Source organism: Galendromus occidentalis, unplaced genomic scaffold (genome assembly GCF_000255335.2).
Source record: "Galendromus occidentalis unplaced genomic scaffold, Mocc_1.1 scf7180000077167, whole genome shotgun sequence".
Lineage (NCBI taxonomy): Eukaryota > Metazoa > Arthropoda > Arachnida > Mesostigmata > Phytoseiidae > Galendromus > Galendromus occidentalis.
Genome location: NW_003805155.1, coordinates 455,890 through 467,806, shown reverse-complemented (window position 1 = coordinate 467,806; position 11,917 = coordinate 455,890). Strand labels below are relative to the sequence as shown.

Here is an 11,917-nt window from a genome sequence, read left to right as displayed (position 1 = left end):
GGGCGATTACCACGACAATAGCATGAGTTCCTGAATTACGCGCTCTCATCGTTCTTGTTCAAAGGAAAGTCATAAACATATGTCGGATCAGTGACGGTACCTACATTGACGACATTCTTCAATGAAGTCGAATTGATCCCGAGATTCCGCTCTCGGTGTGGAGCGGAGAAAGAGACGCGTCTTAAGGGAGCAAAGCCTCTCCTTGGATCTCCTGGACGCCGGCCGGTGAAACCGAGGAGGAGAAGACCTCAGACACCCTCATACCGCGAACGGCACGGCAACACAATATCCGAGGACGAGCCGAGTAGATCTATTGCGTCGGTTCACTCCGCGAATCGCTGGCTGGATAACGGCTTATACACCGCGCGGCCTTGTTGCCCCAATTTGCGTCGATTGACGAAGTCTGATGCTTCTGTGGCAGCTCCTGTGCGTCGTTAGTTCGTATACTTCAGTTGTTGTTACCGCGGCATCTTCTGCCGCCGTCGTTGAGATCAACCGTTGATTACGTGGTCCAGAACGGCTGCACGCAGAAGAGTAGGCAGAAGTAAGAAAATAAGAAAAGACAAGCCGAGAGAAGAAAGAGGGAGCGGCAGATGGGCGCGCGCCATCCATCCACCAAGCTACCATCGACGCGGCGTGGGAACCGGGCGGCTCTCAAGTCCCTCCGTTCTGTCGGTCGCATGCGCCACTGCGCCACCATTGACCTCCACACACACAACGTCCCGCTTTATTGGATGAACCGGTTCGAGTTGCAGAAATATCGGGCTGTTTGGAATCTACGAGCTCTGCATCTACCCGCCGAGGTCTCCCGATTCCAGACGTGCGCTCAATTTCGCTGAGCGATCATCAGGACCCGCATTAGCGACTATGCGCTAAAGCGGGTCTGGTAACGATAAAAAAAGTTGGTTCACTGGGTTTCGGCGGCTGGTGCAGTTTGTTTCCCACAGTCAGCAGCCGGAGCGAGCCAGAATGAAAGCAACAGAGTGAGAGAGAATGATGAGCCGTTCAAGAAAGGGAACTTGAGTGGCTGGCGGAGCGACAGAATACACGTGCTGCTGGTGCCGCTGACGCCGCCGCCGCTGCTGCTGTTAGACAGGCATGCGCTTGAGTGGAGAGGGCGCCGCGCACACGCAGGCGGAGCCTTCCCGTTCGTATATAAGCGATCGCTCTCTACGAGACAGGCACTTGCTCGTCGTTCACTCGAGTTACTGGAGTTCCAGTTAGGCTACAGCGACCTACCCCAAACGTTCTAGTGGATACAAGTTCGAAGACAGTCGGAACTTTGCTTTCGACTCAACCAGTGCTCAAAGAATCTTTTCGACTCTACAAACCCCCCACACAATCTCAACATGCACTCGCCAGCATCCCCCTCCCAGCCGAGGAAGGCCAGCGAACAACGTCGTACCACCAAGCCCATCATGGAGAAAAGGCGCCGGGCCAGAATCAACAACTCGCTCAACGAGTTGAAAAACCTCATCTTGGATTACAACAAGAGCAAAGACACGGCCAGGCACAATAAGCTCGAGAAGGCCGACATCCTCGAGATGGCCGTCCGTCACGTTCAGATGCTCCATCGGCAGACGTCCGTTCAACGTGCCGCTGTTGATCCCAACGTCAGCGACAAGTTCCGCGCCGGATACATGGAGTGCGCAAAAGAAGTGTCCCGTTACCTCTCCCGATCCGAGTCTGTTGACGGTTCGGTTCGTCAGTGCCTCCTCAGCCACCTCAGCCAGACGTCACCGGTTGCCGGGCGAACGAGTCCCATGGAGACCGCCACCCCCACCGCGATGACTGCTGTCACCGTGGCCGCGCAAAAGTACTTCGGCAATCCTCAGGTTCAACTAGTTCCTACCAGACTGCCCTCTGGGGAGATCGCTCTCGTCGTACCGAAGAACGGAAGCGACATCTCAGTCAACTGCAACACCCTCAACGTTCTCGGATCGTCGGGAATCCTCTCGCCGGCAGCGTCAGAACGATCAGTTACTTCACCGATGCCTCTCCTTACCTCGGTGCTCGTTCAGACGCCCCCACCCCCACCCATGGACCTGGTCGCAGGCGGTGACGGTCCCGTTTGGAGACCCTGGTGAAACGCATCAACGTTTCACGATCTCGCTCGCTGTGATAGTTGATGAACGGAGCTTCGCCGAGGGTTTCATCATGCCACTAGTTCAAGATAAACGATAATCGACGCACAGAGTATCAAAAAACGTACAACAGACAACCGACCATATAAATGTATATTTTATTAGCGGCAGTATTCCGCAAGCCGACAAAGAAAAAAGAAAAATCCCTACCCACACCGAAAGTATTTGCAAAGAAAGGTGTTGCGGTAACAGAATAAACAATCGAAACCTCCTCAGGAGGATTCAAAGCAGCTCGAAACGAACTCAAACTGTCCTCACTACTACCTAGATACGAAGATATCACTTAGAAAATTTATATAGGCCTGATAAATCTCGTCCGCCATGGGAAGGGGTCGTGAAATCCAGGGGGTCAGAATCTCGGTCGTTCATCAAGTCCCGGCTCCTCCACTGCCGTGGAGGTCTTCCGGTAGATCCCACTCCGTTCCGAGCCTTCTCGATCCGAATTTGAATGGGAACCTCGTGACTCGTGACACCGAAGAATCACACCCGACCTGCAGGTCAGCCTTCACCACCATTCAAGCGCTCCGGATTCAGAGCCCAGGGGCTCCTCTTCTTCGTCGTCGTCGTCGTCGGACGATCATGGTAGTAGACCTAGCTGGAGCGCGGTTCAGCGGCTATTCCTAAAGTTCACGAGAGCTTCATGAGAGCCGTCAAACGGCTCCACAGTTTCCGCGAATGTTTATTCGCTCGCTCCAAAAAGCGATTTGAGGTACGTCCCATCAGAGGTATGAAATCGGATCACGAGTTCTCCGCAAAGGCCCGAAGAAGCACTAATCATACTTCACACTTAGGCGAAATTCAAAGAAACTCGACGGAGCTCCGATTCGACTTCCGCTGCTTAAAATACGAGCGTCCGAGTTGCACGCGGTAGGCTCAGAGATGACCGACGCGGGGAACAGATTTCCCTATCGTGTGACCTCAACGGCGTACCTCTCCGCAGATTGGGCAATGTCGTCCGTAATGGACGTATCAAGGGGAAATTGTCGAACGGAGACCGGGAACTTGAGGTGTTCTACAGGTTTATGAGCTTCCGCTGTTGTCTCGCACGGAGGAATCTGTCAATCATTGCCGTTCATGCGAAAGCTGTTGTTCAGGACCAGGAAGGAACCACGCAACGAGTATGGCCACTACGAGGTCCGTCCGGACTGAACTCAAAACAGATTGATTTAGATCGCCGCTATCGACGTTCGATCGATCCGGATCGGGGAGGATCCGCTCCAGCCAATCATCGTGGAGCGGGAAAACAACTGCGTGTCACAAGCTATCGTAGACGTACATCATACAGATGTCTGAAGGTTCATTTTCTCCTTCGCTGGCAATGTCACCCGTCGCGGTGCCAATTGGACGTCGAGGATCGGGAACAAGTGCAAGCGATTAATTTGTTTACTTTGTCGAGTGTCGGGCGAACGTCAAAGTTTCGGCGCTCCCGATGAGCCAGGCGACCAATCTATTCCCATCGAGTTTTTCTCATTTAAAGCTGTCAGGGCTCTGAGTTGATTCGTTTCACCTTGGATTCAGATAGGCCACTTTCGCATCAGTCGGAAGCGCTGCACTACCTAGGTCCGCAGGATGGCCGTAAATCCAAGCGGGTCATCGGCGACCGCCCGACTTCCGGGGCGGACTGTGGGCGCGAGCTCCATCGTCGGCGTACACGAAGGGAAAAAGCTGCATAGTCCAGGCTACACTGTTCAATGGTTGAGGAGAAAATATGGCGTGGCTGATCCGAGGAATTGGACTTTTTTATGATCTCACGGACAGTTTCGAAGGTTGCCACTTCAAAGAACGCTCCAGGTCTTCTCAATTCCCGGTTATGCTCGTATTTTGATGGCGATTTTTCCAACGAACGGTTCCCCGCTTCGAATCCTGTTCAGTCGTAGGGATTTTCAGCAGCAGAAAACTCAGCTCCTGCGAATGGAGATCGGATAGTAATTGACCCCCTCACGCGGAGAATGAGGTTCCTCAAATGCGGTATTAAGGAGGGAGATCGCATTCGAGAGAACTTTGTCCGGAGGGCGCGCATGCTAGAGCCGCTTCCATATTGCGGGGCTCAAAGTCGAGCGGCCAAAGGAGACTTTGTCAATACGCTACGAATATCCCATGTTCGAAGCCATCGTTTTGGGAATACTGGAGAGAAACGTCGCTGCTGACTGTGGAGCTCAAAATTCAGGTCCGGGTTGCCCTTATCGACGGCTTTAGCGATTCTTCGAACTGCGAGACATCTCTAAATCAAAGCGTGTTGTTTGTCGATACCGCGATCGTTGTGGTTGTCAGAGATAGTAACTGGCTATCAGTGATGCTCAAGCACGGTCGCTCGCATCGAGAGCTCGTCGATTGTTCATTTAATCGACCAACTGACGTGGCCGGACCTGTCGGGCACAGGTCGCCGGACAATGGACTCGAGAATCATCCTTCAGTTGCGGTGGTTCACTCTTGACATTGGCTGATCACTGATGATTTTCATCGAGTGCCGAGCACCGAACTGCGAGGCGTTCCGCGGAATCTCAAGCTCTCACCTGGTGACTTCCCGGAGTAAGGTTTAAATCTCTGAGCAATTATTTCGAGCAATTGTAATAATTGCTTCTCATTCCGCTATCCTGGGTGAGATCGATAATGGAGAAATCAATGGAGGAGTGATTCCATGGTCATCATTCTCCCTTTATGACGGCAATTATAATCTGTTCTATAAAAATGCGTGTGCCGTAATTCCTCTTTTTGGACCGACCTAATTACTGATATCGGTTATGACATGACACTTCTCTCGCGCCAGAAATAAAAAAGGAGAACGAACGAAACACCGATGATTCACTTAGACATTCGCGAACAAGAATAGGGCAGCAAATCCTCCTCGGAAGTCTCGGGCTTGCGAGTCTCTCGATAATATGACGCTATCGTCTGGGGGGAGACGCTGGTCTCATCTCCTCGAACTCGAACCTGCGGAGTTCTATGACATGAGGATCTGTCTTGTGGAGGTCACATCGGGATTTTTGTCGTCAAAGGGTTAGATCGTATGATGGCGAAGGTTCTGGATACGGAACTCATCGAGATCCAAAGCCTCAGAGGGCCCCGAATACAAGATTCCCTCAGATGAAAATCTTTCTCCACACTGCTCTGGCGCTGGGATTCGGCATCGGAGGACGAGTGAATTATTCCTTACTCGCCTCAAACTCTATTTCTCGAGCTAGCGACTCGGAACCGAAGCAATGCCGGGGTCCACCTTTTCCCCATACGGAGCCATGAAATATTCGACTTGCAGTGGACCGTCGAAGACCTGGATGAGACATGCAGGTAGGTTGAGTGAGTACTCAATGCTCCTAAAGGTTTGAAATGCGGTCTTGGTGACACGCGCTTGATGGAAGAAATTCATTGTCAGACTTCTCATAAGACCATTTCCAGTCGCTGCGCGCGAGCGATGATTCCAACCGGGCTTCCATGTTCCGGCGTTCCCGTCGCCCCGGACTCGGATATCTGCCCATTGAGCATCGTTTGATATTCTTATCGCCAACCAAATATCAGTGAGTTCATCTGTCCACGTGGACCAATGTTCCACTTCGCAGATGGCTCCTGTTTGCCCGCAAAGAGGACTCAGGGCCACGTTAGTCCACATGTCGTGCGACAAAAATTCGTTCTGTGAACTTCGAGTTGGACTGTTGACCGAACTCTTCCGACGCGAGAAGACTACGTCCCCAATCGATGACGCATCGGGTCACGGGCCAACCGTGTAAACTGTGGTACCCGAAACACGAATCTCTGCTTGAGCTCCAGAATGCTTAGTTAGGAGTCCCAGTGGCGGGAAGGAGCAAGAAGCGCATCACATTCCTTTTCCATCAAAATAGGCTTCCGTATCTCCATGTTTTATGATCCTGATGGAACTCTCCTTCGCCTCGCTCGCCAGATGCGGAATTTTCGGTGTACGCGTGAGAGTCGCGGCCCGTAATGACTGCGCTCCGATACACTTGCGCATAATGCCGCGATTGCTCTTGAGCCGCCGAAAACGTCAACGGAGAGCATGTTCCTGAAGAGCTGTTGACTTGGGACTCTCATTTTGTGACGCAGGACGGCTTTGTTCAACCTGAACATTCACAGATTGTTTTAGGCAGCAACAGCCGATATTCTGATTCGTGAACTGCCTGCGCAGATCTTCCTATGCGAAGCTATCCTTCGCGATTCCAAATCAGGAGAAAACTCCACGTGCTTCCGTCGGTAAGGAAGGGACGGAAGATAATTTCCTGCCACCCAGAGAGAGTTTATGAGTTCTTCTACGCGTTCGCTGGGAGTATCCGCACCGACGGTCGTAACTTCGGGACCAGAGTCAGCATGAGACTCCACGAAGGAGACATGAATTCACGGGTTTCTTCATGCGATACGTCCGCACGGACGGAAATCTTCTGATCCCCGGAGTTTCGTAGGAGTCGCGAAATCCTCCTTGTTGTTCGTCGCACGCGGCTTGTGCGCGTTCCCTCTCTGCAGATCCGACCTCTAGAACCCAGGATTCTTGATATTCCACAATCGGGCAATCACAAAGCGAACACCAGATAAAAAATTCTGTAGAAATTCCCTGACATGGCATTCAGTGCAAGTTTCGTTGATTGCGATAGTCGATGCTCGTTCTCCGTTCCTCGCGGCCGGTTTGTCATCCGACTGACGGAGATTTAAGGTAAAGGTGGTAATTTCGTTGGAATTCCGAAGCTGGAAATCGATGAGCTGTTCAAATTGTACCGAATTGTCTACGCAGCAGCGCCCGTGAGCCTGGAATCTGATTCTCACAAGTTTTGTTCATACCTATCGCGCATTCTTCGTCGTGACGAATTCTTCCTCCTACATCTACATTCTATATTTCCGTCGACTGACTTCAGACTAGCGACTCAATTTAGTCCAATACGAGAAGACCGGATGAATCCCTCTGACTTGTGCTGCGTCCAGCAGGAGTCTGAAAGCGATGCATTCCTTCGTGGAGAGGTGGCGCTCGAGGACCTCAAGGAATGGTGATCCGGAATTTCGGAATCCTGGAAATGCTCCATACTTGATGCCGATGCCTCCTCTCTCCGTTGACACTCTGAATCCAGGCCTCCCATTCGGAATTCCCAGAGCGGAGACTTTCAGGCGCGCCGGGGTCTGAAGGTGGGAGATTCGATTGAAGCTCACGGTGAAGACGGGGTGCCACTTTTTTCGGATAATCTAATTAAGACACCGGAAATTCCACGTGAGAAATCCAATCTACCCGAGGGCCTCGAGTTGATAGCTATTGACTTCCAGACCGTCATGACGATGGCGTGGAGAAGAGAATTACAGCGGTAGTGAGTGGCAGGCGATGTTGCTTCGATTTGCTCAACATCATGAGATGAACAGTTGACTCAATCGCATCAGAGAACTCTCGAACGCTTCTCGTTGATTCCTTTCCCGCTCCGCGACTCTCGCGAATACCCTAGAATACCACCCCACCGGGAGTAATGTTCGTGTTCGGTCTCGATACGTGAGCCGCAATAAAAAGGGCCCGAGAATTCATATCATGAATCACTACTATTGAATATCTGAGAGTTTCCTCGAATCCGAAGAATGCGACCTTCCCGAGGTGGCGCCGCAGTCATTTTTACTCTTCTCATCCTTTCGCCTCGGCAGGGCATCCTGATTTCGGAGGAATCAACTATCTGGAAGAATGGAATCATCTCGGTGGGATGAACTCGGTGAGAGAATGGCATTCATCGAGCTAGGACTATGAGCACATTGGCGTGCGCATCCTTCAGAAGTGGGAGGGACAAGCCGAGCTGGGGTTACAATACGGTTCTCTCCGCTCCCTCAGAGAAAATCATTCCCGGAGCGTTTACTTATTCTGGACTGAGACCTTCGCGGTCCCGATATTCAATGAAGCGCTTCCATCGACGCGAGGCTGGACCTTTTTGCCCTTCAGCAAGAGCTTCCCATAGGTATGTGTCTCTCCACCATTACGGGAGTCATATGTGATGTCAGTAAGGCATGTCATCGGTGTGGCGGGAGCCGGTACTCGGATCTGCTCAGCAAGAGATCCCGCCGTTCGCAGTCGCGGTGCTGCGTGTAGTTTGCACTTTCGCGCGTGTTCGGTTCTATTTGGACGTAAACTTGATCATCTGGTCGTGTGGCCCTGCTATCCTGTTCAATGCTATCGCTCACAGATTGTGTGCGATTCTCACCAAGCACGCGCTCACTTACACACGATTCGATCACGGAGCTTGTTGAGATACGAGCTGATATACAATAATGAACGCACGCTCCGCCAAAAATCCTACCCTATCTATCACGTCCTTTTATAATCCCGACACTCTCCCCCGCATTTCCATGGATGACTAATGGTCAGCCACCTCATCAACTCCAACATTTATTCCCTTTGATGTTCCTCGGACGAAGCAGCTCAATGAGGGCATGTTCGATTGAGAGAGATCCACCGTGGTGCTGCGGCATGTGTCGATACAGATATATCCGATTCCTACTACTTGTCATTTCATTCGGATTGTCCAGCCTGGTGGGCGAAATCTTCACGCCCTGAGACCGCTAAGGTCATCAAGTCGGGTCGGATTCCCATGGTCTCTCATACTAATTCGGGAATTCGATAGGTCGAAAGGATAATTTCTCGAAGCGGGGATTCCACACGATTTTCGGCGAGCCTCAATTATCCGGGCGGGAGCGTTGTCCTAGACTTTGGCTGATGGTGTTTGCCCAGCTTAGAAGTTCAGGTTCGAGCAACTTGCTGCGAGATTCGTCTCAAAGTTCCACAGCCAGACCGGCACGCGTCGCGTCTGTGCCTGATCCTCGTCAGAATCGGGGGAAACTCAGCTCATAAATGGTGACCTGCTCGACGATGTGCAGACGCCTCCGAGTCGATAAGTCGGATCATCAGAGGATATGAAAAGTTCGCAACTTGTCGGAAGCAACACGGCGAGCCGAATTCTCTTAAGAACATCATCGGAAAACGATAAACATGGTCATTCGCAATTCAGAAGAAGTTCCGGAGGCTCCTACAGCGGGATCATATGACGACAGCCCTCCAGATCGATCTCGACGTGCGAAGCTTGATCGCTCTGTCCTGTTCGGAAGTTTCCGATCCGGATTAATTACCGGAGTCGAGTCGTTACGATTTCCGGCTCCCCACGAGCCTCACCCGGTATCGGGTCGCGATTCTCAACAATTTAAATCGCCGTTGTGGCCGTGATGGGTGATTTGGCAGAGAATTCGTTAAAAAATTGATATCCGGCATCGCAGGTGACTGACGGCCTCAGCTCCCCAAAGTGGAGAGCGGGAAGGCGGGCGGATGAACGAATGAGCTACGCGGCGTTCGAGAACTCGCTTCAATCGACGCCAACGCTCCGACAGGTTGTAGGAGTCGAACGGCGATACGTACTCCACCTAGTGGGAGGGACTACGCTGTCGAAAAAAGACACCGACCGATTGAACGGACCGAACATCGGGCAAACGGACGCATCGAGCGAACGGCTCTCAGCCTTGATTGTCGAAGCGAGTTCTGACGTACACGTTCATTCTTCCGGCTGCAACGGTTTAAATGTGAACGTGCCGTCGGGCGTGACTCGAGCAACAACGGACAAAATCTACTCGTCTGAATCGGAAGTCGCCCTACCTCGAGAAGGAATGCACACGTGGATGGGCCAACAAAAGGGAGCATCCGACAGAGGGTATCCCCTGACCTTCTGGAAGCTGATAAATTTCAGACGATCAGCATAAAGCCTCGGGTCTTCTCAAGGTCTGCGCGCAGAGCACTTTTCCACGCTTCCGTCGCGGCTCTGCGTCTGTGAGCCTTCAACTGCTCATTGAAAGCATGCGCCTGACAGCGAGCGTCGCAAAGTCGAAAGGCAATATGCAGCGAGCTCTATTCGAATGATGCCAGCTGATCCCGAGAAAGCGATTTTCGGACGAGGAAGACCCCCTCTATGATCTCCTGGATGAGAGTCGGTCACTCACAAGCATACATATTCCATCAAATTTTTCAATACCGTAAGATAGCCTTGTACGTAATTTCCGTTCGAAATCTGGAGCCTGAGATCAAGCCGGGCCAATGTCGAGGCCGATTTCCCTCCTGAGGCGCGAGCCATGCTCGAATCGCTTTCAAGGACTCATAGGACTTTGCCTCACGGTAGAAAACCCTTTATTTCCACCACGTAAGGACGCGTAGATGCTCACAAACCGAGAGAATGGATCATACCCGAAGCGGTTCCCGACTGCGGAAACAAGTTGAGGGTGAAAGGAAGCGATATATCAGCTCTGTCGATTCAGTAAGACCTCCGGCCGCCGAGCCATTTGATGCGCCTACACCTTCCGTTCGATTTCCCATGGTAGGAATCTCCCCACCTAGTCTCAGCGGACCAAGAGAGCTCAACAACCTTACGGAGTGTCGTCCGAGAGCTCGGCTTCATGCGAGAAATGCAAGGAGATTTCTGTGAGATGGAGATTGAAATGGCAAGAATTCTGAGGATTAGGCGGAGCAATCCGCCAGTTTGGCAGAGGATTTGGCAAAGATTACATTGATCACGTGCGGGAGATCCGTATCATCCAGCATCGAATTTTCGCTGATTGGTCGGAATGCTGAAGCCTAAAACCGCTCTGGCTGAGATGGGCTCGCAGGCACAGGAGATGGCATGAGTACGGCTCTCTTCGCAGGCTTCATTACGCTCGCTAACATGATGGGAGCTTCGCTTCGGGATGAGCGCGGCTGTCATTCCTCTGCCCGAAAGACACCGATTGCAGGTGCAGATGATAGAGAAATTGATCGGATGGGCTTTTGAGCCCTCCAATCGTGTCCCCCACTCCCGAGGAATGCGCAGTGACCATTCTGCTTTCCAGGACCTTCCGAGGGTCATCGGCCCTTTTACAGCCCATTCGGTCTCGGAGATTCTCACGAGCCCCTAATCACTCGTCCACGACTTCAAGGTGGATGACCAACTCGGTGAATCTCCCGATAAACTTCGGGATCATCTCTCAGCAATTCTGAGCGCTGTTCACGGACGGTATTCCCGTATCAGAAGTCAAGTTGAAAACCTTTCATGGGGCCGACGAGAAGCACAGCTGAGAAGCACCGTACGAACCACTTGTTGGTATCCGCAGCTGATCAATTCCTGAAAATATCGCCTAAAGTAGGGATCACATGTTTTTCGTCGGCAGCTCCGCGTGACAGTGACGCGAGAATCTGCACATGTGATGTCGCTGGCGCTAGGATTGGGAAAAAAAACTCGGGAAACGTAATTCCATCATTTTTGAACCGACGCGACGGTGTCCCGGTCGGTGCCGAGGAGGATGGCTTTCTACAGATGCCGCAGTCACATCACAAGCTGTGATATATGTAGTTCCTAATCGCTGGTCGAGAAAGCTCTTTCGATCTGACCCACAATTATTAAGACGAGAAGCCGACATCTCAAGTCGCTAATCGCCTGCCCCACCGGTGACAGAGCTCGGTTGTCTTCGGGAGGGTTCTCGTCCTCAAACCGACTCCGGAGATCAGCATTATCTGGCCAGAACATTTCGTGCGACCGACTCGCTGTGGAGGAGTGTTGTTACGAACGCGTTCCGCATTTGTGTCAGGCAACGAGGCGTGCCGACATCCAACGGCCAGACGTGCACGTGCAACCTCGCCGGCCTGACTAAAGCAGAGGCAAGCGGGACGAAAGAACGAACTAGCCGACCGTGATTTGTCATCATAGACAAAGCGCGAGAAGTCAGGAAGAGAGATATGGAAGGAGTTGGAACCGGGTAGAGATAGAGAGAGATAGGCTGGCAGGCTTAGTTTTGTTCAATCC

The 11,917-nt window shown here is 52.0% G+C and overlaps 1 protein-coding gene across 1 annotated transcript; it reads left to right on the top strand.

The window, feature by feature from the left end:
- The first annotated feature begins 1,186 nt into the window (after positions 1-1,186).
- On the top strand, positions 1,187-2,305 carry LOC100897626 (transcription factor HES-1-B). The gene has a single exon (XM_003741355.2). It carries the CDS (start codon positions 1,350-1,352, stop codon positions 2,085-2,087), a length of 738 nt encoding a protein of 245 aa, XP_003741403.1. The 5' UTR covers positions 1,187-1,349; the 3' UTR covers positions 2,088-2,305.
- The last annotated feature ends 9,612 nt before the right edge of the window (positions 2,306-11,917 follow it).